The sequence below is a fragment of the Fistularia commersonii genome, chromosome 13 (genome assembly GCF_037954325.1).
Source record: "Fistularia commersonii isolate RoL2024-O1a breed Wild chromosome 13, RoL_Fcom_v1.0, whole genome shotgun sequence".
Classification (NCBI taxonomy): domain Eukaryota; kingdom Metazoa; phylum Chordata; class Actinopteri; order Syngnathiformes; family Fistulariidae; genus Fistularia; species Fistularia commersonii.
This window is the reverse complement of record NC_141296.1, coordinates 6,800,435-6,828,400: the sequence shown is the minus strand read 5'-3', so window position 1 is coordinate 6,828,400 and position 27,966 is coordinate 6,800,435. Positions and strand designations below refer to the sequence as shown.

At 40.9% G+C, this 27,966-nt stretch overlaps 1 protein-coding gene across 5 annotated transcripts in view; it reads left to right on the top strand.

Moving 5' to 3' along the window:
* The window catches only part of dlg3 (discs, large homolog 3 (Drosophila)), an 88,947-nt gene that overhangs the window by 48,256 nt on the left and 12,725 nt on the right, over window positions 1–27,966 (top strand). For 4 of the 5 annotated variants that reach the window (XM_086158659.1, XM_086158660.1, XM_086158658.1 and 1 more), the window contains exons 2-10: window positions 4,143–4,196; window positions 4,758–4,808; window positions 6,044–6,168; window positions 6,563–6,732; window positions 7,009–7,145; window positions 7,939–8,083; window positions 12,366–12,510; window positions 20,686–20,842; window positions 21,897–21,999. In XM_086158659.1, coding sequence (XP_086014785.1) covers window positions 4,143–4,196; window positions 4,758–4,808; window positions 6,044–6,168; window positions 6,563–6,732; window positions 7,009–7,145; window positions 7,939–8,083; window positions 12,366–12,510; window positions 20,686–20,842; window positions 21,897–21,999 — 1,087 coding nt within the window. Of the gene's footprint in view, window positions 1–4,142; window positions 4,197–4,757; window positions 4,809–6,043; window positions 6,169–6,562; window positions 6,733–7,008; window positions 7,146–7,938; window positions 8,085–12,348; window positions 12,511–20,685; window positions 20,843–21,896; window positions 22,000–27,966 lie in introns of all 5 variants that reach the window. The other variant, XM_086158656.1, reaches the window with a different exon arrangement.

Here is a 27,966-nt window from a genome sequence, read left to right as displayed (position 1 = left end):
TAATTAGGCAACAAAAAAACCCAAGGAGCTGTAAATTTATACAAATATACACTCATCCATTGTTAAATGGAGAAAAAAATAAACGTGAATAATTCTGAGAATCAGCAAATATGAGTATTCATATTCACAGAATAAAGACATATTTGTGATTTAGACACCATCATGAATCGGCTATAACAGTTTAGTTTTGACAGAGCTGATGAAGATCTGATTTGAGGAGCTCATTTTCAGCACTGCATGCTAATTCTATTAATTATACGAAGAAAAAAACATTATAATGTAATGAAAATAAAGGGATTTATAGTTGATTATATACATAGGGCTTTGTCCCTCAATACTAATTGAGGACTGCATAGCCCTAACATTATATGCAAAATATTTGTTTCTTTGTCAAGACTGTGCCAGCAATGTGACTCTAAAATGGTTTCACTTTCACTGATACTTTCATTGTATGAAACAAACCTGTTGATAGAAATTATAAGTGCATTTAATTCTTAAAACTCAAGTTAATACATGTTGCAAAAATAAATGTGAAAAAATGCAAATGAAAGAATGAAAACGCATACATAAAGAAATTCATTCAAATCTTGACAAAGAAATGCATTGCAATTTGAATAGGATCAATAATAAATTCACACAAAAATTAATATATAAATCACAGAGACATGCATTTATCCTTCATTTATCATTCAATATCTGCATTTATGGTCATTTTTAACCTTCTTTCGTCCATTACCATATCGATGTATCTGTCAGGTTTTTCGCATGGATCAATTAATTTTTTCAAAAGAAGAGGAAATACAAGTTTAGGCCTTGCATACCTCTTTCTGGGTGGAGTATCTGGTCTGCACTAGTTTCTTTATGCTAAATGTTCACTTGCTTACATATCTGTCCTTTCATGACATTTCAGGAACAGAATAACCATACAGTTAATGGGAAATGCCTGATATCAGATGGAATTGCCAAATGTGATGCCCCCTTGATTCTAACTGATGTCTGTTGGCAGAGAGATTTTAACTTGTGCAAGCCAATATCTAGCATATCCCCTTGAATCGACCGTCACTTAGAAAGTCAACGACGTGCTGCTCTTGCAGTATACTGGTTTATTCAGGGTTTTTTTGAAATGCACAAAAATTATCCTGTTTGCTTGCTGTTGTTTCTTAAATCAAGAAAGCACTGTATCCCATTATGATGCCTGAAGAATTAACCAATGTGTTGTAGTCGGCATATTCTTAGAAATCCATCTAACTAAAAGACTGGTGTTAAGAGGAAGTTCAGCAAATGTCACCACCATCCATTCTTAGAATAGAATATATTATATTTCCTTTTAATCTGACTTAAATCTGTCTGAGGGTTTACAGTTCTGCCAGTGAATCATATCTGCGACCATTAACTGTTTCACCTACTGAACCACTTTCAGTTCCCTGACCCACATTCTTGTGTATCATGCAGACATCATTCTTTAGAACAATATTTGTGTCTTGGCATCTGCTGATTTAACCCAAATCACAAGCTTATCCAGCTACTGTAAATTGAGATTTTTCCCTTAATAACCTCGCAGAGTTTCTTTATCTATTTTATGTGACCATCAATCGTTTGAGGAAGGGTCAATACAATTTAATCTAAATTTTTTGCTAAATGTTAAACAGTCAAGGGAAGGTCGACTTATTTCCCTGTGTAGTTTTCATGCTTTATCCATCATTACCCTGTGAAAGGTTGTCTGCATTTACATTTGTTCTAAAGGGAAACTATTTCTAATCTCTTGACTTGTATTCCCGTTGCTGTATTTCTATTCAACAGACAAGGTTTATGGAATGAGGGTTGATTTGGGATAAGATAAAAAAACGAATTAACAAACCTAGAGGTATGAGTGTTTCATACCTGTGTCAGTCAATTTTCCAGACCACACCAAATGCTATTTTTTCTGCCATCACCACCAAGGTGAATACAACCATGGTTTATTGGGAGAACAGCCGTTACTACAAGGAGACTTCAGCTCTAAGAACGGCAAAGAATTTAAAGAAAGTCAGATGTTTGACTTTGGAAAAAGCATTAGACGGTTTGAGTGCCTTTTAAGATGCTATTTTTTGAATGATGTAATGAATCGTGGCTTTGAAATACAGATGAATATAAAGCTTCTTTTTTTTTATAGAATGCTGTGGCATATTTCAGATTTGCTTATTTTTCGTGTGACAAGGGAATATCACCGGCCGTTTTGAGGTTGTTCCTCCCCTCTGGATTTGGTTTTCAAAAAATGTACTACTACTGCTAAGTAACAGGGCTGAAAAACAAATTTAGGTAAACAGTAAAATGGAACGGTCTTTACTTCAAACCAATTGCAATATTTTGGAGTTTATCATAAATGAGACCCCCCCACCGCCCCCTACAAATCATCAACAGAGGGTTTGGCACAAGTACTGAATAATCTGGAAAAATGTGTCACCCTGTTTTCCAGTTATAGGAAGAACATTAGAAATGCAAAAGAAAAGAACAAATCAAAACACTTCCATAAACTTTCTTTTGTTCTTTTATGATAGCTGTCCTACACAGATAAATATAATGCAAACTATGCCATGAATCGTAATTATAATTATATGGTAATGTTGATGGTCATGAATGTTTTAAATGATCTATCATTAAAAACATTTGTCTAATGATGACTATTCATTCTTAAAATATATATCTTTATTCAATGAATGATGGAATAATCAGTTTTTTACTTGATTACAAAAATAGGAAGATGTTAGTATCTTAAATAGTAGCTGGAAAGGTCCTAGAAAATGAAACTGGAAAACAGCAGAAGGGAAATTATAGAACCTAAACTCCTTGATTGTTGCAAAGTGTTAGTTGCTAGATACTAACAATAACTGAAGATGTGAATGTCAGCTGACTGAACACCACCAATGTCAATATGGATTTATAGGAAGAGATGAAGGGGGTTAGATTGGGTCTAGCCAGGTGTAAGCTAGTGATTTTCCCCTTGATGTTGGACCTCAGGAAGTGTAAGGTCCCCGAGCAGCACTGTCAGCATCCCCTCAACCACACAGCTCAATCAAATCAATAAAACGTAGACAGCCAATGTGCCGAACTAGGTGATGACTGTGTAGCTACTCCTAAACTGGGCAGCTTGTGTGTGTTCACTCCAGGCCCGCTGCTCTTAGCTTCTGCAGCTGCTGTGCAGGCTGAAGGGGGAGAAAGAAACACCAGGTGGCAGAGTAGAGCTGAGCTGGGGTTGCTAGGAAGTGGAGGAAGTAGGTTTAACTGTGTTACACTCAACCACTCTCAAAACACAATGGGTAACTTGTATTTTAACAGTGGAAAGAAAAAATACACAAGACAAAAACAGAATGAGTAATTTAAGTTTTCACAAAAAGCATTTATGTTTGAAATATATTTACAAATTAATTTCCTCCTCATCCCACATGACAATAAATTTAACCGCATAAAAGAAAGTCTTTATTGCGCCAGACGCTGGCAATTCTAAGAGAACATGAAAGGCTGTTTGCAGGATTGCAAACTATTTACATTTATGAGAAAAGTTGCAGTAGGTAAACTAGTGTTTAGAGTAAGCTGTCTTAACAGTGGATAAATATATACATCACTCATCAAACTTATAAATCAACCAACTGTTTCTGCATCAGGGATACTAAACTGCTATTGTGGCGCTTGATCAAAGAAAGACAGTAATTTAATGTTGTACAATTAGAAAATAAAAATGCAAAAATGCTGGTCCAGTAAATGTTAAAACATAAAATGCTAATTATTTTAAAGATTCATTATTCATAAGAGGTCATAAGCCATAAAATAATCGACGATTTGTTTTATGATGTGCTTTACTGCTTTTCGATTGTCCTCCACTAAAGTGAGAAGTTGGGATTGCTACAAAACTGGGTCCCAAAAAACATTGTGTTTCGTGTTTCATATGACTTCCCAAAAGAAAACATGCGGGGTTTTTTTTTTTTTTTCGTCCGTAGTCCCCATTTTCGGTCCTCACACCTTCCAAAATCCCGCAAGGAGATCGACTGGCAGATCTGATGCCTTCCCGTCCCTTCCTTCCCCAAGTGATAGTGTTTGTAAAGCATTGCATCTGTGTGCTGCCAACCTTACACACTGAAATAATGTGTATCTCTTCACATTCACAGGCCAACCCTCCCCCCATCATTGTCAACGCAGACTCACTAGATGCGGGCCCTTACGTAAGTATCTGTTCTCTGTATGGTTTACATCTATTTCATTCACATGCCTGCTGTTTGCATTTATGTGTGCACGTGTGTGCTCATATTTATGTGTGTGTGTGTGGGGGGGGGGGTTTGTGCGCGTACATATTTGTGTGGTGTGTGTTTGTGTGTGTGTGTGTGTGTGGGTGAGTGAGTTAGAGCGACTCTTCCTGGTAGCACCATTCTGTTTACCATGTGGACAGAAATCTATTATCCCACTGACCATTGCCTGTTCTTAAGGAACGCAGGTTTTACAATGGCACACAGTCAGTCACGATGAATATGCATCTACAAAAAAAAAGGTTTATATTTTTAGATGTAGTTAAATTGAGGAATTGGTGAGAAAACAGCATATTTTGATTACTACAGTAAATTTGTGAATTTGTTTGTTATCAATCTTTTTCACTGTGTGAGGTCTTCATTGTGTATTTACGCTAAAGGATTTAAGACAATTGTTTGCAAGATGATTAATCTTTTATTGCTTTAGATAACATCATGAAGTACGGTTGATACTAAAATGTATTTCTTTTTTTTTGACAGGTAAATGGAAGTGATGGCATGTATAAGTATGAGGAGATCATTTTAGAGAGGGTAAGTAGTTCCAATGCTTCTGATTTGAATAGTGAATGGAACCCCCCCACACACACACACACACACACACTTAGTCGCAGTAAGCAGCTAAGCTTTCTGTCATTTACCGTTAAGAAAAATATTGACACATCTAAATGTGTATTATTTACATTATGATATTGAAAATTAGATTATGAAGTGATAAGTGTTACATCACTGTCTTATGTATGATGCCTCATGAGAGCATAGACTGCCACCAGTGAGGCATAGCTTTTTACATAATCCTGATGCACATGTCATCTGCAGACGCCAGAAATGTAAAGTGCTCTCCTGTCCAATTGTTCAGCAGGCACCACTGCACTTGTCAGCATTGGTTCAGCTTGGTGGCAGAGCTACAGTATATGTTTCTGCTCTCATTATTCCACCCACATATAGATGCACCTCAGAACCCACAATCTATGCACAATGTCTCGCCACCCCTTCAACTCTTAAGTGGCATTTCTGCATGCAGAAGCTTAAATAAACTATGCAAAGTCACACTTTAAAAGGTCTGTGGGCGTGTAACATTTGGTGGTAAGGCCCAGTGTACTTCTCTTAGCTCCGGAGCAGCACATTGGTAGGCCCCAGCCTCCCTCTGTCCTAATTTGCTTTGACTGTTCCTCATTAATTATAGAAAATAATAAAGTGAAGTCTTTTCTCAGCTGTCTTGTTTGCTGCCTCTCTGTGTCCACGGCTGTCAGTTTTAGCGGCGCGTTTGGACCCATGGATCCAAATGGGTCCTCTGGCATTTCAAGGACAAGACAGACAAGACACTGTGTGTCTCTCATACAGAGCGAGATGCTCTGTATCATGCAATCGAAATTCTAATACAAAACTTGTCTTCGCTTGAGATCGTAAATCCATTTAAGTAAGGGCCATAGGGCAGTTCAACCACCAGTGTCTCTGTGGGTTGAGGGAATAAATGTGAATCTTCAATGAAGTGCTCTCATCTATTGGGATGCATGGAATCATCATTTTTCACATGACAGGAGACACACGTAAAAGGACATCAGCAGTTTGCATCGATCATGGGTTCTTCTGAGATACCAATATACTCACGGGCCATATTGCACTGACCTTGAGCTCAGGCTGAATCCATCACGTGTGTGTGTGAGTGTGTGTGTGTGTGTGTGTGTATGCTTGTGTTTGTCTGTACATGAGCGTGCGCGTGTCATTTATTGTACTCTACGGAAAATGACAAAACAACCTGTTTACAGGGGAACTCGGGCCTCGGTTTTAGCATTGCTGGAGGTATAGACAATCCCCATATTCCTGATGATCCAGGGATCTTCATCACCAAGATTATTCCTGGAGGAGCAGCTGCAATGGATGGAAGACTGGGGTAAGTTTTACTTCATGCCATGTTCCATTCTTTCTTCCTCCTCCACACCTAGTTCTCTGCTCGTATGTTTTTTAAGCGCCTCGGTTCCTTTTATCCTGTCATAGCTGTCTCTCTGTCCTCCTTTCTTCCCTACTTTTTTATTTGACACTCCTCCACCATGTCCCATCACACAGGAGTGTGTGGGAGGTACCTCAGGCTTTATGCATCCTAATAGTTTTGATTCACCAGAAAACTAAAACCAAGAACATACAACAATTATCATGTCTGGGGTTATGTCCTTTTTGAATATCTTGTTGAGGTCTACCTGCCTTGGAGCAATTTATGCACTTCATGTTATTATCTTTGTACTTAGACAGCGGTGTATGTGATATTAATTAAAGCATGTCTCCCACAGGGTAAACGACTGTGTGCTGCGTGTGAACGATGTGGATGTATCTGAGGTTGTTCACAGCAGAGCGGTGGAAGCTCTGAAGGAAGCAGGGCCAGTGGTACGACTGCTGGTCCGGCGGAGACAGGCTCCACCTGAGACAATCCTGGAGGTCAACCTGCTGAAAGGGCCAAAAGGTCAGGAAGACACTGCACATGTATTATCTAGATTACATGTATTACTTGAATTACAAAGGCAGTTTTATATTAACTAGAAACACATTTAGTGTAGCAATGCATTATGGCTGCACCATATACCATGATTCTTTAAAGTAATTCATGTACATCAGGAAACCTACATCATAACATGTTACATTACATCATCATGTAAATGTCAATCCAATTGTGATCCAAAAGAGGCATAGTGGGCTTTCAGAATATTGCACAAACGCAGAATTCATATTGTCTTACCAGGGCTGGGTTTCAGCATCGCTGGAGGTATTGGCAACCAGCATATCCCAGGAGACAACAGTATCTATATTACAAAGATCATAGAGGGAGGAGCTGCCCAAAAAGATGGACGTCTGCAGACTGGAGACCGCCTGCTAGCGGTATGTATGGAAACATCCTCCTGATTCTGTTATGCAATGAATCGTCCTATCAAAAGTTAGCCATTTGGTTGTCATTGTCAATAATTAGCAATAAATGAGGAATGGCTGGTTTGTACCAAAAGTAAAATGTGCTGGGAACACGTGACTTTGACTTTAAGGACTTTTCAACACAAAATTTTGGATCCGTATGATTGATCCTGTCATTTATTAGCAGAGTTGGCTAGTGATGTCACAACAGTCTTCATGGCTATGAACATTTATCGATGATCTGTAGCTGGTAGCATGACAAAATATGCTAAATATTGCCCATCAGTGAAGAAAAGAAAGTGTTGACCAATGCATTTTTTTAATCAAACTTGAAAATGACAGCAGAGTAATTGATTTTAATCAGTCAAGAAAACAAAATGTCCACTACATATGCTGTGGTCAGTTTTGTGTATTATAAAATCAAACATTACCACGTGTTAATAGCTTGTGCAAAGTTTTTTTTTTTGATTTTCATACACTGACGATTCACATTGCATTTTCAGGGACTGAAGTCTTGTAAATAAAAAAAAAAAATCAGATTACATGCCCACTGCTTCTGACCTCTGATAATGCTGCGCAACATGCCGAGCCTTCACTCAGCTGCGAAAGTGTACTGAAATCTCATAATACTTTCAAGCTGTGATTCATTATTGTGTTGGGTGGTGTGATGGATGGTGCGATGCGTGATGTTTTCAGAGTACAGCAAAGACACGAGGTGTTCAGGTGTTTATCCGTTGTCTTTTCCTTCTCTCCCCTTGACAATCAGGTGAACAACATTGTGCTTCAGGATGTGCGTCATGAGGAGGCTGTGGCAGCACTGAAGAACACTTCTGATATGGTTTACCTCAAGGTGGCCAAACCAGGACCTGTACATCTCAACGACATGTATGCCCCTCCAGATTACTCCAGCAGTACGTATCTACCTCTTCCTGTTGTTCATAAACACAACACTATGCGACTGAGACAGGCACATTATTTAAAATAATATGTAATTTATAAGTTAATGTCCACGTTGATATCATTTTGAGATGGAAATAAGCGTTTATACTCAAAAAGAGATTATTTAGTGCACAAATTTTGCGTCACTGTTCTCTCCCTAAAACTTCTATGTCCAGACACCCACATTGTGAATATTTACACACACATGCAAACACACACACACACACAATTCTTCCCACACCAGCAACAAGCGTTCTTTGCCTCCCACTGAGTGTGGATGGTTTCTCACATCCCACCTGCTCATGAGCCTACAATCTTGAGCTGTAGCATCTTCAGTTGCTGCTGAACAGTAATTTAGTATTAGAGGAAGCTTCTTTTGAGCTGAGTTTGGCTTTCTTCAGAATTATGCAAGCCTTCAATGAAAACTTCACCTCTGACGGTACAATTCTGAGTAGATCTGCAGATAAATTGTTTGGCTTATCATGCTCATGTTCCTCCATAAAAAATGCAGATTAACTGATAGAAGTTTCTGTCAGCCCTACATATAAGACAATTCTGTTGAACAGTTATTTTCAATCACATTAAAATAATTGAAATTTAATTATATAAACATAAAATTGGGTTTAGATCACATGAAGTTCCTGTTGAAATACTATGCCAAGGGACTAGATGGGATTTTGTGTTTTGCTTTTTGCAGTTGTTAATTTCTCTGTACATTCACAGTTACTATAGACATTTGAAAAATATCAAGTATAAGAAAAATTAAAATGTCTGACTAATCAGCCAGTTTTTCTAGAGAAGAACATATAACTGAAATAGTATGATTCCAGCTCCAGATACTGCGGACCCGGCATTTCTTATGGATCACTTCACAGGTTCAACTTTGACCTACTTTGCTGCTCAAAACTGCAATCACATTTTTCCATGTTCAAAGTGATATTACCATAGATATTTGTGGTGCAATACTAATTTTCTGTACATTTTAATAAGAAGTTGAAAATACAGCTTTTCCTGAGCTAGTATCCTGTCATATCTTTGTGTATGGAAACACACTAGATAATTTTAGCAAAAATGAACATGTACAAACAATCTCTTTTAGACTGGACAATAGTTAATCAATTTTGTCAGAAGAGTTGAAAATCTTGTGAAGAACTTAGAAACCCAAAATGTTTAATCCCTGGGGGGCTCAAAACACTGTTATACCTCAAAAATCTGTCTTAAGTGAGAAAATGTATACATATACCATATTGTTTTGGCTAACTATAGGGTCAAAAATTAATATGGCACTGAGAATTTACTTGGTGTTATCATTTTATTATTTCGAAGTAATAAATATAAATTGTTTTATACTTTTTATTGAATCCCTCTAAATCAAGCTTTTGTAAACATTTTAATTGTGCAATTGTGGTCTATTCTAAGACTGATTAATATCATTTTGAGAGCCACATACACTCATGTGGCTGGTATCTGCTCTCTCCACCTTTGTCTCTCACACTTGAATGTAGTACAATCATGTGCTTTTATTGAAGGGTTGAAGCTGCTCTTCATTGGTCCAACTGAGTTGGGGGATTCAGTAATAATTTCATCGCATTAGCTGTCCTGTGGATTGCTGTGCATTCAAAGGCAGCATTTTCAGGAAGATACTTGGTTGCTAATTGCGCTCCTATTTCAGAAAATGATACCACAGAGCTAATTTGTAAAATGTTGGCTGAACTATGGTTTCCTCAATTAAACTGAATTATTAAATCTAACAGTAGCTTGTTTTTGTTTTTTCTAAAACTTAAGCAAAGTCAGCGTACTTCCGTTAAGTAGAGCCAACTAGGAACGCACTGAGGGATCGCATAGCTTTAGCAACCTAATGTACCATAGGGAAGTGATGCTACAATGTCAGACAATACATTGCTGTTCTGCTAAATTTGTCTATATAGAGTTCCATTTATCTTTTTTTCCCTTTTCATTCCCATAGTCACCGTGATTGAACAGCTATAATAATTCATCGGGAAATTTAAGCAACTAGGGAATGTTTTGCCACCATTTCCAGCCTTTTGTGGAACTTGAAGTGGATTGAAGAGTCCAGGTTTCCCTGGTTAGAATGCAGATGGGGAGTCTTCACCTCGAAAGTTTTGAAACCTTTGCTATACAGGATTTAGTCTTTTTTTTCAAATGTAACTCATGGCTAAAATTAGAGAAGGAAGACCGATGTTTTACTAAGATTGAAATATAATAATAATAAACAACTCATAACAAGTCCATAATAAACACCACGTTCAGGTATAAAAATGTCCATATGTGCACTTGGCACCAACACTCCTTAGGCCACAGTTCTTTGATCGACCTTGTGGTGGTATTGTCGGACTTGTGGCCACATGTCCTGGACACTTGGGTGAAGAGAAGGGCGGAGCTGTCAACTGATCACCACCCAGTACTGAGCTGGCTCCAGTGGTAATGTGACCCAAACGTAATGTGAGGGTCTGCTGGGAACGTCTGGCAGAGTCCCCTGTCAGAGGGAGTTTCAACTTCCACCTCCGGCAGAGCTACAACCACGTCCCAAGGGAGGCGGGGGACATTGAGTCCGAATGGGCCTCTGCAGCTGTAAGGCGGTTGACACTTGTCGGGGAGGCAATCCTCGAACCCGCTGGTGGACTCCAGCGGTGAGGGATACCGTCAAACTCTTTGGCCTTTCTGGCCTGTGGGTCTCTGGAGGCAGTTGACAGGTACCGGCAAGCCAAGTGGCATGCGCTTGGGGGTTACCAAGGCAAAAACTCGGGCATGGGAGGAGTCTCCTTGGGGAGACCATGGAGAACGATTTCTGGTGGGTGTCAGGGAGATTCTGATCCACCATCCGGCAACCCAGGAGGGGGAACCAGTGCTCTGTCAACACTGTGTACAGTGGAAGCGGAGCACTGCTGACCTCAACTCCCTCGGACCTCGGACGTTGTAGATCGGCGGCAGGAATACTTTCGAGACCTTCTCAACCCCATTGAAACGCCTTTCAATGAGGAAGCAGAGCCGGGGGACTCTGGAACAGATGCACTTATTTCTGGGACTGAAGATGCTGAAGCAGTCAAAAAGTGGACCAGCTCTATACCCACAGCAGGGTCCCAGAGGGGGCATGGGAGTCTGCCCGACCAGTCTACATGTGCTTTGTGGATATGGAGAAGGCATTCAACCCATGTTCTATCCTATGGGGGGTGCTCTGAGAGTATGGGCTACCGAACCCCGTCATAAGGGCTGTTCGGACCCTGAATGATCGGTGTCAGAGCTTGGTCCGCATTGCTGGTTGCAAGTCTAACCTGTTTCTGGTGAGAGTTGCACTTTACCAGGGCTACCTTTTGTCACCGATTCTGTTGATAACTTTTAAAGACAGAATTTCTAGGCGCAGCCGGAGCATTGAGGGGATCTGGTTTGGTGGCCGCAGGATTGAGTCTCTGTTTTTTGCAAACGATGTGGCCATCTGAGACCGTGGTGCTCAACCGGAAATGAGTGGAATGCCCACTCTGAGTCTGGGGAGAGGTCAAGCCCCAAGTGGAGTTTAAGTATCACGAGTGAGGGAAGGATGGAGATCAACAGGCAGTTCGGTGCGGCATCTGCAGCGATGCACACTCTGTACTGCTCTCAATTTAGTGGCCAATCTACGTTCCCACCCTCACCAATCGTAACGAGCTGTGGGTAGTGACAGAAAGTACGAGATCGCGGATACAAGCGGCCGAAATGAGTTTCCTTCGCAGGGCGGCTGGACTCTCCCTTCGAGATAGGGTGAGAGGGGAGCTCGGAGTAGAGCCGCTGCTCCTCTGCATAGAGAGGAGCCAGATGAGGAGGCTGCGGCATCTGGTCAGGATGCCTCCCGGGGGAGGTTTTCTGGGCATGTCCATCTGGGAAGAGACCACGGGGAAGTCCCAGGACACGCTGGAGAGACGATGTCTCCAGGCTGACCTGGGAACGCCTTGGGGTCCACCCAGAAGAGCTGGACCATGTGGCAGGGGAGAGTGAGGTCTAGGCCTCACTGTTCCGGCTGCTGTCCCCTTGATCCGACTGCGGATAAGCGGGGGAAGATGGATGGATGGATGGATGGATGGATGGATGGATGGATGGATGGATGGATGGATAAAAATAATTAGAATGATAATAATAATAAAAGACAGTTGGGGTATTATAAAAACACTAACAGTGTTATTTCTTCTAACATGGATTCTCCACTGTTCCACTGTTGTAATCATTTTTTCTTTCCCCCTGCTGGCCTGGCCCTCCCTCCAGCCTTCCCCACCATGGTAGACAACCACGTCAGCCACAACTACATTGGGGCAATGGAGCCTAAGCCAGCCTATCCGCCTCCCCAAGTTACCCCCTCCAGGTACTCCCCAGTTCCTCGCCACATGCTCGGGGAGGAAGACTTCACAAGGTAAGTTGCAAGCTGATTCTTCCAGGAATGACTCTGCCCCCATACATTAATCACACTGACACAAATTCAAAGCACATGATCACTCCGAGACATTGTGTGGTCACCGTGAATTAGTGAACAATGTTGTGGAATAGAATTCCATACTATTAATAAATCTGTATAATTATTGTTCTTAGTCGAATGTTTCTTTTTGTTACCGGCCTTTTAGTTGTGGCTTTCAGTTGTGCAATATTGTGGTTTTTTGTTTGATACAGAGCAATGAAAAATTGCTGTTGTGGAGTGTTTCATGAAGCAAACTCAGTGCTGGGTTTTTTTGAAGCTCGGCAGGGTATTGATGGTGTGTTCAGAGCTGGATAGTGCGGGGTGTCTATGTGGCGATGAAACGCTTTGCAGTGAGACCTCCTGTCACCTTTTGTTCTTGATATGACTATGTTTTAATCTTTGACCTCCTATTCAAGTACTGGATAAGAAATAGGAGGGGCTTGACTCGGGTGTCATACGAGGCTTTGAGACATCTTAACCCACAGCTCTAGGGAGGATGCTGTATTCCTCTGTGTGCACGTGTGAGAGTTCGTATGACTGCGTGCAGGCCTTTATGTGTTTCCATGTGATGCCGAGTCACTTGTGTTTCTTGAAGATGCCTGGTGTTTGTAGTGTGGCCCTGTAATGTCTCCACATAATGTCTATGTGCTTATGTTGCATCTTTGTTGGTATGTGTGCTTTATTTGTGTCCTACACTTGTCCCGTTCACTGTGATTCCTGTACCCCACAGCAGGGCTGAACCCATTTACAGTGTCATCCACAAATCTGGGGACAACAAGGTGCCTCAGGCCCTCTTCAGAGGCTTCTGTCCTTCCCCTGCTCCCTTGTGCCAAGGTCCACTCCCCTTCTCCGGCAGGTACTAACCTAGTCCATCATGCGCTGCTCAGCTAACCCTCCTTTCTTTAGCTCAGGATGCATATCCATTATCAGTCAGGAAGTCAACCTGCCACTTCAGTAGTGAATTGTGTCACATCTGTGCACATATTTCACAAATAGATAAAAAAATATGATTTAGTGGAGTGAAAATAACCCAAAACAATATAGATTCTGATTTTGATTCTGAGATAGGGGAGGTGAGGGTGATATCTATGGTGATAGATTTGTCAATTCCAAGTAGAGCAAACCTTGTGCTGCTTTCACTTTCATTTCTCTGTTTGTATCCAAGTGTGTCTTCACCTCATGTCTTCTTGCTACTCAATGTTTATGTGGTGGCAAATATGCCATTGCTGCTTTGTGTCTTTGTCACATATACATATACACACACAACACACTTTTACCAGCAACTGGGGCCAAATGATAAAATGTAGAGCAAAATTTGCCACTTTTAATTTTGCCTTTATACTCTACTATTCATATTTTCAGTGATCTATACCTCAATAATAATAATTTGTTCACTTTTATAGTAATAATATTCCCTTGTGTGTCACTGGTTAAAACAGTGTTGTACCTGCTCTTCACAAATACGTCTCCACAGGAGGGCAGCTGAAAGGGCTTTACACTCCCACAAGCTGTTCAATTCCATCTGTCAGGACACATCTAGAAAGACTAGCTTGTATCTGGGGCTTAGTTGGTTTCACTGATGATTACTGATGCTTACGATAATGATCAGTATATCTAAAGCATAGATATTAGCATGGCATAGATATTAGATAGGTTTGTTTTTTCTTTTTCTTTTTTTTTTTGGAATTAAATCGTGTGCAAAGGTCTTCCATTTGAAATTCCGATTCCACTTTGGATCTATTTTTGTCACGCCTCACCTTAAGATGAATGTTTCTATGTGTGAGCCATTGCTTTTATGTAACGTATTTGTGTTGGCGGCGCATATCCCATGCTCTGATGTCAATATGTGTTTGCCAGCATGTGTGAACAAGAGAGAGAGAGAGACCCTCGTCTTGTGTTTGCCTGTGTTTAAAAGGCTTTTTTTTTGATGACTGCATTGCAAGGAGCCTTACAAAATAAATATCATACCTTGGAGTGAGGAATCGTTTCCCCGCTACTTTATATACATACAACTTGCAAATATAAACAATAAGCATTGCTGTAACCTGGTACCATAAAAGTAATGAGAAGTAGGTATCAGTTGCAGCACAGTCTTGCAGCAGTTATGATTACACAACGTAGAAAAAAAGGCCTTACATTCAAGTCTTACGCCTCTTAACACCATTCCTGCTTGCATCAACCATTTCTTGCACATTAAAATACAATATAATGTGCAGACAAACACATATGGAGGTACAATTGAAATTTAATGTGCAACTGAGACACTGACTCATACATATGTGTTTATATGCAGCACGCTAGAGTTATATGAGTACAACTATGTATTACAATGCATTATATTATATAGCCTGTTTCAAAAATGTTGAATTTTTTTGAAATTATGAAGACATCTATCCATTTTCCCCCAATTATCTGGAGTCAGGCCTCTGGCAGCAGCCAGAGCAGTGAGGCCGAGACCTCCCTCTCTCCGCCACATGGTCCAGCTCCTCTGGGGGACCCAAAGGCGTTCCTTGGTCAACCTGAAGACATAGTCTCTCCAGCATGTCCTGGGTCTTCCCCATCGTCTCTGGCCAGATGGACATGCCCAGAAAACTACCCTGTTTACCACGACAGACCGGTACAAAGTCCGCATTGCTGCAGATGCCGCACCGATCCGCCTGTTGATCTCCGGCCCCATCCTTCCCTCGGTTGTGAACAAAACCCCAAGATACATGAACTCCACTTGGGGCAGGACCTCTTCCCCGACACCCATTTCCAGTTGAGCGCCGTGGTCTCGGATTTGGAGGTGCTGCTCCTCATCCCGGCCGCTTCACACTCGGCTGCAAACTATTCCATTGAGAGTTGGAGATCATGGCCTGATGAGGCCAACAAAACCACATCATTTGCAATAAGCAGAGACTTGATCCTGCAGCCACCAAGCTGGATCCCCTCGATGCTCCGGCTGCGCCGAGAAATTCTGTCCATTAAAGTTATTAACAGAATCGGTGACAAAGGGCAGCCTTGGCGGAGTCCAACTCTCACCAGAAACAGGTCCGACTTACAACCGGCAATTTGGACCAAGCTCTGACACCGATTATACAGGGTCCGAACAGCCCATATGATGGGGTTTGGGACCCCATACTCTTGAAGCACCCACCACAGGATTGCCCGCGGGACATGGTCAAATGCCTTCTCCATATCCACAAAACACATATAGACTGGTTGGGCAGACTCCCATGCCCCCTCGAGGACCCTGCCAAGGGTATAGAGCTGGTCCACTGTTCCATTACCAGGACGAAACCCACAGTGCTCCTCCTGAATCCGAGGTTCAAGGAACCGGCGGACCCTCTTCTCCAGTACCGCTGAATAGACCTTACCAGGGAGGCTGAGGAGTGTGATGTCCCTATAGTTGGAGCACACCTTCCAATTGCCCTGCATCCACTGTACGCAGTGTTGACAGAGCACTGCTTCCCCCTCCTGAGCCACCAGATGGTGGACCAGAATCTCCTCGACACCCACTAGAAATCATTCTCCATAGTCCCCCCGAACTCCTCCCTGCCCTAATTTTTATCCTCGGCAACCATCGAAGCTGCATGGCGCTTGGCCTGTCAGCTGCGTCCGGAGCCTCACAGGCCAGAAAGGCTCGATAGGACTCCTTCTTCAGTTTGACGTCATCCCTCACCGCTGGAGTCCACCAGCGGGTTTGAGGGTTGTCGCTCCAACAGCGCCAACCGCCTTATGCTGCAGCTGCAGTCTGCCACCTTAACAATGGAAGCCCAGCACATGGTCCATTCTGACTTAATGTCCCCTGCCTCCCTCGCGACGTGGTTGCAGTTCAGCCGGAGGTGGGAGTTGAAACTCCTTCTGACAGGGGACTCTGCCAGACGTTCCCAGCAGACCCTCACATTATTGTTAGTTTCTGCCAGGTCTGACTGGCATCCTCCCCCAACATTGGAGCCAGCTCACCACCATGTGGTGATTGCTTGACAGCTTCGCCCTTCTCTTCAACCAAGTGTTTAGGACATGCGGCCACAAGTTCAGCAATACGACCAAAGGTCGATCAAAGAACTGTGGCTCAAAGTGTGTTGGTGCCATGTGCACATATGGACAGCTTTATGCCTGAGCATAGTGTTTGTTATGGACAATCCATAATGGGCATGTAATTCCAATATCAAAACACCACTCGGGTTCAGATCGGGGGGCTGTTCCTCCCAATCATACCCTTCCATGTCGCAATGTCGTTGCCCACATGAGCGTTGAAGTCTCCAAGTAGAATGAGGGAGTCTCCGGTAGAAGCGCTTTCTAGCAGCGCCTCTAGGGACCCCAAGAAGGGTGAGTAAACTGAACTGTAGTTGAGTGCATAGCCACAAACAACAGTCGGAACGTGTCCCCCCACCTGAAGGAGCAGGGAGGCTACCCTCTCGTCCACTGGGTTTAACCCCAACGTGCAGGCCCCTAGCGCCTCTCACCAGGGGAAACTCCAGAAAAAAAAGTCCAGTCCCTCTCGAGAAGCCTGGTTCCAGACCCTATGCTGTGTGTCTAGGTGAGTCCAACTATATCTAGTTGGAATCTCTCAGCCTCGTCCTTCAGCGACAGAGAGGTGGCATTCCATGTTCCAAGAGCCAGCTTCTGCTGCCTAGGATTGGACCGCCAAGGTCCTCCATTCCGGCTACCATCTGCTCCCGGCCCCCTTGGCCCCTCTTGTGGGTGGTGAGCCCAGGAGAAGAGGGAGCCATGTCATTCCTTTGGGCTGTGCCTGGCCGAGCCCCATGGGTGAAGGCCAGGCCACCATGTCTGCTGTATAATCAAAGAAAGGCTGATAACCAACTTGATCCCTACAACAGCGGTAGAAAGCCCCACTTGATTGAACCTACAGGCAGATAACAGACACTTCCAAGGGACCTTGGCAGTATCACTATAACCACTGGGGTGAGGATGTATTTGAGATAGATTCTATAGTAAGCACAAGCTTCTGCAGAAGTAGAGCAGGCTGGTTGTTAGGAATGAGTCAGAGCTTGTATCAGCCTTCTTCCTATCTGCACATTCCCCTCAATGGCATCACCCACGCATTCCCAACAACCCTTCTCCCTCTCCATCTGATCTTGTCCCTTTGTAGCGACGTGTCAGTGTTGTACATAGATACCTTGCATCTTTGTCTCTTTGGTCTCAATATAATAAAACTGCTGTGTTTAATCTGCGTGCTTGGTGTAAACATACATGTGTGCTGCAGGTCTGCAGTTAGATATGAACAACAAGGCGCAGACTTTTAAATACAGAAACTTCAAAAATGCAGCCAAAGGTGAGCTATTCTGTAACCTGTCTGACAAGAGCACAAACGCGATATCTTTGTCCGGTCAAAACTAAACTGAGGAGCTGCGTCGGTGCAAGGAATTCCCGAGCATTTTATAAATCATTATTTTGAAGTATTTGGAAAAGATTGTAGATGACTTGATGATCACTTAACTTGTATTTCAGTCATGGACATAAGACATCTTAAAAATCTATTGCCTTTGCGTTTAGGAAGAAATCTGGAAGAAACTAGCTAGCCATGAAGAAGAGCCAGCCAAAGAGAATCTGTGGATGAAGAAATGGAAAATAACACCGCATTTTTATTTTTATTAGTATACGCCTCTATATGACAGAAGTGATCCATTTGGGGAAAGGCAGTGGTAAAGTGCTAAAAGAGATTGTGTCTTTCAGTGGAAAATTGCATCCATCTGCAGCATCTACCTTTAACAGCCAACCATAGCCAATTAATGCGCTGAGTCAATGGCTTCATGACCCACTGAACCCCCTGTCCAGATAGCCATTGACAGGTTTTGGATTGAGCTGCAACTGCTGCAGCCAAAACACTGTAGCAGACAACCATGAGTGGGGTGGTGAAATATAAGGCAGCTATTTAGCTGTAAAAGAAATGGCTGGAGACAGAGTTTTCAAATCTCCATACTGTTTACATTCCTAAAATGGATAGAAAGGGGGGAGGGGAGGAGAGAAACGCGACGTGATAGACAGACATGGCTGCATAAAACTGTTGAAATGCTTTCCCATTTCTAAAGAAAATATCCGGATAATTTTCATTCTGTACATGAGTGGTAAGTACAGAAACACACCACCAACAATGGTGAGACTTATTTATTGAAATAAGTTTCATCTGGAGAAGAAAGGGAGTGTCATCTGTGAGTTCATCGTGTGGCCAGACAGCATAAAATCGAAGCATTGAAAGTTGTGTAGTACGTCCACCAGATTCTCAGTCTGTTTACAGTTACAAATTATTAAGGAACTTCTGGGAATCTGTCTAGTCTCCAGAGGTTCAGGCTGGCAGACAGGAATGTCGGTTTGCTGTATTGGAAGGACCAGATCCCGAGCTGCATCATAGCAGAGATGAGTGGATAGTGCTGTGTAGAGTGCATCTTATTTGGTAACCAAACGTCCTTACATTAACTTAACTCTGATAATTTTAAGGTAATTGAATGTGGGTCATCCAAGAGGTGACAGGTATTGAGCTTTGGCTATAGGATGATGACTTGGAGGGGTATTTTAGTCAAGTGTTTAGCCTCGCCTTGCTAGTGATGATGGGGAAAGAGTGTTTGTGACAGCTCGCTGTTTTCCATCACAGCGCACAGGAATGAGATAGGACATAAGAACTTCTAAAAGTGTAACTCCACTCAGTGGAAGAACAGATAGGAAGAGGAGTCTGGAAGTAATGCTGAGCTGAGCAGTGTGCAAGAGCCGCTATGTTCACAGTGAACATCTCATCGTCCATGTCGCTGGTGAAAAGCCTGCCTCAACACAAGGTTAGAAAATGCTCTTTCAGAAGCAAGTGCGGGATCTGGAGCTTAAGGTAACCATAGGTAACCATCTGTGTTGAGCTGGGATAATAGCTTGAATTAGAAAGCTTGGCTAAAGACACTTCAGTTGTTAATTTAAACTTGTTTTGTTTGACTTCTGGGTTATGGAGAAAAGATGTACTGAATATTTTTGGGACGTTCTTGTCTGTCGCTGATTCTGCCTTGCGCTTACACACAATGCAAGAAAAACATCTGACCCAAATCAGTCACATTGGAAAATGATCAATCTTTTAATACAGTATTAAATAATCTTAAATATGCTCTGCGCGTAGGCTGTGCGGTGCTATTTTAAATATGCCATGGATTGTGATTTATTTTAGTGGAGTAATCAATGCTTTTTCCAGCCAGTCATCGGGATGATGCTGAAAGTCTGGAATGCTGCCTCAGCTGCCGTCAATGGGAAAATGGCCTTAACAGCAAGTTAGAGTGTAATCAGTATGGACTGAGTAGGAATTGTTCCTGTCAACCACAGGGCTGCGTATTATGAGAGGAGACCACTAATGGGAACCATGCAGTACTTTCTGTAAGGAAGAAATGTCTGTGTATGTCTGCGTGTGTTTGTGTGTGTTTGTGTGGGTGTGTGTTTGCTTGTGCTTACGTACATTTCTATCCGAAAGTATGTTTTAAGTATGTGCCTGTGTGACACTTATAAGTTTGTGGCCAGCTTTAGGCTTTCTCGGGTGGTAGTGTTTGCATTTAAATAAAGTGTGTTCTCAGAGAGCTTTAGCTGGACAACAGCAGTGGTTAGGCCTCCCAAGCATCTTAAAACCGAGACAGTCTGAAAGGTCCGCTGGATGATGAGTCATAATGGCTAAAGCTAAAACGGAACTCGACCAGGACTGTCAAGCAGAGTATGGCTCATTTTGTCTTTGTGCATCGATATGAGTGGGTTTTTACGTTTACACACATGTATGCTACTATGACAGTAAAGTATTCTGTTAAGTAGATTCAAGTATTTGTATCTGGTCATCTGGCTGCTTATGTTTTTGCATATGTAAAAGTGAGTGTCGAACTCTTTTGATTGTGATCCGTACTATCTAGTGAGGAGGATAATTAGTGTCTTATTGTTTCTTCAATTCTTTCTCCTGAAAAGGGGTTCTTTTTGTAGGTATTTGATTTTGAAAAGTCACTTTTTTGATGTGTTTTCTGCTGCATAAATTGGATTCGCTGCTACTTTTAAGGTCAGACGGTGTAAACCAGAAGGAGATGGCTCAAACATTCATGTTATATGGTTTTACGTTCAGGTCTTGGCCATATCTCCCTCACTAACCTTTGTTAACCCTGACGCTGTTATTCTGTTTGGCAGGGAGCCCAGGAAGGTGTTGCTGCACAAAGGCTCCACAGGCCTAGGATTCAACATTGTTGGTGGGGAAGATGGAGAAGGCATCTTCGTCTCTTTCATCCTGGCAGGAGGGCCAGCCGACCTGAGTGGCGAGTTGAGGAGGGGCGACCGGATTCTTTCTGTCAGTATCTAAAATGCCAGCATTCTGTTTGCACCCCTCTAAAACTGTAACAAGTTTGAAGCACTGCTTGGGAAAGTCATGCAGTCAGTAACATGATTATATAAATAATGGATTAGTACTTATAAAGCAGCTATCATGTTTCCTATTCCCAAAAAGTTCCTGAAAAGAATATTGAAATAACAATAACTTGGGAAACTTGACTTTACTTTGTGACATTCAAATACATTTAAAAATTTTCATATATTTAAATAATTCTTCTCATTTTTATTAAGTTAATGTGTTCATGCACTTATGTGTACATGCATATTTACTTTGCATTTTGCCATTTATGATGTACATATTGCCTGAGATCAGAAACATACATGTAACAATTATGTACATATGAAAAAACACATTTAACTTCCAATATGATACATGCAGTTATAACAAAAGTCGTTGATGCTGTTTTAATTAATCAGCAATCAGCCGGGAATCGAACCAGGAATGTTGGGTTCCAAGGACGATTGAGCCACGCCGCCCCTAATCTAAAGTTACTGATCAGATTTTTCCTCTTACTTGAAACAACTAAAAATAAAGAAATGAACATAGAGTTTGATAAGCAGATCTTCCTTTAACAACTGCAAGACTCATAAAAAAGAGAGATATGCAAAGACAAGGTGTTGCATCGCATTATTAATATTTGAAATAATCTAAAATATTTTTTTTATAAATCAAAAAGTTGAACTTCTATGAATCACCAAGCAAAATTAAAGGTCCATCACAAAACAGAATGCAACACCACAGTACTTTTGCCTTGAGCGTTTTTTTCTTTGTTTTCGTAATATTTAGAATCCAAAATCCTAACTGAAATTGAAATGTAACCAATTGCATTGAAGGTAAAATTTAACCAGCGGCCTTGAATGTGAAATTTGAACCAGTTGCTCAACCCTTTCTTGCAGCTGCATTTTTCTTTTTTTTTTATATTTCCTTAACTTAGCAATCAGTTCAACATAGTGATTATTTTTTTTTTCAAGCTTCAATCTCAACTTTTCACCCCATGTTTTTTTTTCTCCAGGTGAATGGTGTGAACTTAAGGAACGCAACACATGAACAGGCAGCTGCTGCACTGAAGAGGGCTGGACAGACAGTCACCATTATCGCTCAGTACAGGCCTGAAGGTGAGGCTCACATTTTCTTTAAGACATACATGGTATTAGAGTGAGTGAGCATTTTGCACCATTTAACTGTTGTATTTCAAGAGCATTTTTCAAAATGATGGAATTGCATTGCTGGATATTGATCCATGTTTGCCCCAGGCAAAGACTTCATTGTCGGACCATGATTACCTTGCACATAGACTATGCATACTCATATCCCTTCCTTATTTTGGACAAAGCATGAACACAGTGAGCTCTGCCCAGGGATGCCTACATACAATTAAATTGTACTATCACACCTGATAACTGCATAAACATCATGGGATGGACTTTTCTTATCACTTTGCAGTTTGATCACTTACATGTTTTTACACGAATTTCAAAACAACCTTTTCAACCCCCCCCCCCCCCCCACCACCACCACCCCCCCCCCGCCATAGCTCTGAAATTGTAGGGTAAAACCAAGAATGCTGTACTTTGTTTTTTGAATTCAAAGTCAAATGACCAAATTGATATCATGATTTGACAGAAATAAGTAATTTCTCATCAGTCTACTGAGATTTGATGGGGTAACCTTTATAAATCTTCTTAAAACTTAAGAGGCCACTTCTATTTCGTCCATTAATCTGTTCAAAAGATATACCTAATTTTTGGTCTGTTATACTTTTTCAACAGATACATTGTTTATGGACCGGTTTTTGTATCAGTTAAACTTTTTCAAATACTGTCATCTTCATATAACATACATTAATTTATCATTATCCAATCCATTACTGCTTGGCAAAATTAAAGGCTCATCAGGAAAACAGAATGCCACCACGATCCTTTCCTTTTGTCTTGATTTTTTTTTTCCTTTATTGCAGTTTATTAAGAATCCATAATCCTAACTAAATCCTTCATAAACCAGTTGCCTTGAAGGTAAAATTTAACCAGCTGCCCAACCCTATCTTGGAGTCTTGGAGCTGCCTTTCTCTTTTGTACATCTCCTTGGTTAAACAAAGTTACACAATTGCTTTATCTTTAGTAAATAGGTAAATGCACAAACACATACAAAAATGCATTTATACACACACACACACACACACACACACACACACACACACACACACACACACAGAATGTTGCAAAAAACGCCAGTGATTTGTCCGGGACAATGGTCAGGAGTTTAGACATTTAAATATCAGATTTTTTTTTCCACTCGGTGGAGTGTGAAAAGTACAATACAAATACCACATGAGCATTTACCAGACAAGGAAGTTAACATCGAGTTGCATTATGGTAAGTGTAGGATTTTTTTTTTTTTTTTAACCAGTCACATGAGAAGTAAAAGCTATGGTTCCTTTTAAAAAAATCTCCTATGTCCTGTACCAGTATGTTTCTGAAAACGTCACTAGGTGTTATTCAAGAGTTTTTGCAGGGGAGCATACACTTGAACGCGGAAGTGAAATGTATGACGGTCGTTGATACACAACGAGCTTTGGCTAATGAAGGCTTGACTCCCGATAGGCTCTTGGAGGAGTATACAGGTTCGGGGGCGGCACTTGTGCTAGCATGCTAAACAGAGCGGTTAACTGCTAGTCGGTCAAACCAATGCTATCGTCCTTCCCGGTACTGAACCCTAGTGAGTCGTGCTGTTCGCCGATAGAAATCCGGACAGCTTCGCGAAGAAGACACAAGGCGGAGAGTTCGACTAAAATTGCCACCGCGACGCCGGGGGAAACGTTTAAAGTGGGAAAATCCAAGGTGGAAAACGCGAAGCTTCCAACTTTTATCCGTCTGCCAGGCTGTGCGGATGGGGGATGGGCTCGAGTACAACAGTACAGCAGAAGCCGCTCCAACTCCCTAATGGCTGGATGAAGGAACTACCGGGTGCGAAAGCGAAGTAATCGTCAGTTTCATATAGTTGAGGTGAGACAACCAGGGATGATTTAAAAAAAAAACAGCAAAACAAGAATAATCCAGTATCTTAAATCAAGTGAGCCGACAGCCTCTCCAGAGTACCTTGCTTGTGGTTTTGGTTTGTAGTTAACCAGAGACTTGTTTCGATTATCTTTATTTTAACAGGAATGAAGGTGATACCTTGCCCTGTCTCCGATCAAATGAAAACACAACGTTTTATTCGTTTGATTTACAGGGAAAAAAAAACTCAGTTTGAAAGTACAGGATAAATATTCGTCTTGAAATTAATATCAATCCGCTAACGCGCTAATTTGATTAACAACTCCTTTGGTAACTTACTTCATCTTAGAAACTGCCTTCAAATACAGATTTATCGAATATCTTACTTGTTGCAATTGCTTTATTAAATGTAAATTATACGCGGCTTTGGCTTCTGTGGCACTTAATGTGTGGCGTGATTTAGCAGCTTTATTATATGTGTATATATTTATAGCCATCGCTTCGTAGTTCGTACGTTACTTTAATGCCAAGCTTTTTGTAGGGAAGTGTAAGTGTGGAACAGGTGTGTGTGTGTGTGTGTGTGTGTGTGTGTGTGTGTGTGTGTGTTAGCTTGATTAAAAATGACCTCACCTGTATCTCATCCGTGGGCAAACAAGACCTTTGATAAAAAGTCAGTCGCAATGCAAACTATCTCAAAACATGTAGCTTGATAAGCAAGTAGGTTTTTCTTCAATAAAAAGAGGTCATGTAATAACCTGGTGAGCTGTCACAAATGAAACTTGAAAATACCTTCCCTGAGTATTATTTCTGTATCCCTTGCACAGCTCAATAAGAGGTAGTGGCTTTTATTTGAATAGCAACAATGCACTAATCTCAAGAACAGGGATTGCATGTCATTAAAGACAATGGCAGTGTCAATAGTAGTGACCACTTTACAAGTCACCTGAGCCTGACATCAATTGTTCCAGCCACACTAACCAATACTAAAACTCATGCAACATCATTATTAGATGGCAAAAACATAAAAAAAACCTAAGTTCATCATCCTCTTTGAGAGTGTCACTGATCAGAGTGGCTGCCACACAAAACTTTATAATATTACAACACTAATATATTGTCTTCTTCAGGTTGCATTGGTAGTTGGCTCATTCTCAGTGTTATGTGAGTCTGCATATGTAAAACTTCCTGAATGTGGTGTAGAAAGATAACATCTGAGAGTGTATTGTGGTCTAAGATCTAGGATCGCTTTAGGTTTGACAATGTAAAGAATGTGAATGGGAATGAGTGGTGGCATGCTTTCATAGCATATTCTTTCTCTGTTAAGAAAAACATAGCTTTGAATGTCCTATCATTTCCTAAGTTATTTTTTACATCATACTTGAAAAGGGTCAGTGAGTTGGAATACTTTCTGTTAAAGAAAGCTGCAATTGAAATTGACATTAATGAGAAATTGGTCACGTTTGTGATAATGAACTAATGTGTCTGTGTCATAACCAAATAAAAAGGATTGGCTGATGGCCAATCAACTCATGTATTGGATTAGGAAAGTAGTCTTTGAAGTAGTTTGTATAGAAAAGTAGTCCCTTTTCTTGTGCAGATGCATTTGTGTTATCGATTGTGAGAGATAATTAACCAATTTGTACAGTGTCAAGCGAATACTGACATTAGCCAAGTAATTAAATGTAATTTCAACAAGGCCAAAAATAAAGATATTAAGGCTGAACTTTGCTAACCATATGATGGTGTTTTCTCAATTATCGCCCGCCTTAATTCTATGACGAGAAGTTGTGTTTTCAGCACCATGCCCCTATTAGTATCTCTTGTTAAATTCAAAAAGCTTTAACTCAATTTTATCTAACCAGTTTGATTAAGTTCATAAGTATTGGGGCAAATATTAAATATTAGAGCTAACCTCCACATATATATGACAGGAAACACAAGGACTTAGTTTATTACACTGTCAGAACTACAACGACTCATGTCTCTCTCTCCTCCACATTCATTTATATTTCAGGCTCTGTGAATATACAGATATTTTGTCATTTTCAAATTCAACTGCTGGATTCTGTAGTCTATTCTTAGCTCTTGTGAGCCAGATGCTTCCACATTATTTTGGTGTCTGGAGATCATACTGAGATCAGATTCCAAAGTAATGTTCAACCTATGGCCAAACTATCAGAATTCGATTTCATTCAGTATAGACAGCAATTTAGCATTAATTAATGTGACAAAATATGCACCAAACTCTGCACCTTCGATATATCGTTCTACACTGTGAGGGCTACAGTACATAATTGTCGTTCAGTTGTATTATTGTTTATGGTCTACCAGACGTTTCTTCTTTCAAAACATGGGAACCAAATCTAAGTGGCAACGCAAAATTTCTGCAATCAGATAATTGGCTCGATGGCTTAATGAACAGCCCAGGTGTATTGGAAAAGACTGCAGACACTGAGATCAAAACTGAGGTCAGTATTGATATAGCCCTTCCCACGGGTCACAACACAAATATGAAATGAAAATAATGCTTCATTATTTATGAGTTCAGGTTTTTCACATGCCAGACCCATCAGGCACCTTCTTGAATGATAGTGTGCTTCAGTGAAGGGAACCTTTGTTTTCTCTAGCAAAGTGAGCTTTCAGCATTCTTTTGTAATCCACTGGAGGAAAAAGAATATGTGAAATGTACAAAGTTTAACCATTCTAAACACACAAATTAAGTTCTTGCAAATGATTGACTTCCTGCATCCCCTCTGGTGATCTAAGATCTTACACCAGGAATTCTGCTGACATCCTACACTGGTGTGTTGGGCCTAATTCCTTTGAGTTTGGCACAAGAGAAACTCCGTGTCTCCTGTCCAGGGAAGGTCACTTGTCATGGGGAGTTAGTGGCAAATAAGTGTGAGTTCATGTTGGGCAACTTGGCTGTATCTTACTCTCAACTACAAAGGCCTGAGCTTTCATTAGTAAAGGCTAAAACTTAAGAGGAAACTACAACTCTGCAAACCCAGACCCGTGTTTCTGGGGTTTCACCAAGTACTTGATTTAGGTTCATGTTAGTCAGGGCAGCATAAACAAACACATAGCTTGCCCAAAGAATTTTAAATAGTGTAATTTTAAAATAAGTTTCTCCCTGTGAACATCTGTTTTAAAGATAATCAGTTATTTTAACAATTCCCTAAAAGCCTTGCAAGCAGGCAATGGCTGGGCAATGAAGCCAAAACTTATTAGAACCAACTAACTAATCCAATTTACTCTTGCTTTATTCAGTTATTCCATATCTACCCTCTTCTTAAATCCTATCTGACTTACCTTGGTATTTTCAACAATACAAAGTAGCTCATGGATAAAACCAGTCATTTTGAAATTAAGTAATATCACTTACCCTACCACAACTTCAAAGTTGTCTCTCTGTGTTTGTTTGTTTGTTTGTTTTTGGCTTATGAAGAGTCCTGCTTAGCTTCCCATGTTTGTCTCTCTGACAACATAGATATGAAATGTAGACCTGTAATTATGGCCCATAATAGCTCAAAGTGTAGGGAAGTGTAGTAAATGAATACTTTGTCCTACCTGCCATTTAGAATACAATTTACGATGTTTGTTTTGTCATTTAAAATATACTCTATATTTTTTTATATCAGCAGTCAAGAAATATTTTATTGATTACAACTAATGCCATGGCAATAAATGTAAGTATACAGCTATTTTTCTGAGTTAAGCCAAAAACTAGGAAGCCAGCTTCTGTTTTTTTCTCGCCAACTTTGATTCTTTGTTTTGCCCTTTGCTCTGTATCCTAAAACCCCTTGATACAGACAACAATCCCACCCAAAACGTCCTCGGGCAGCAGCTGTTTAATTTGAAAAAAAGATTTGACAGATATCATTTATGTTTTGAAGTTAATGTTGAGGGTCATGGAGACTAATATTTCTACCAATTTCTATTCGTATTGTGAAAATTCTTTTAAACACAGTCCAAACATATTTTTAAAAAGGTTATTTACTTTCGCTGTATTTATCTTGAAGTTAACTTAAGAGTATGTTGGTAATATCTACTTCTCAACCATCTCTGAAAACACAAAAAACTCACTTG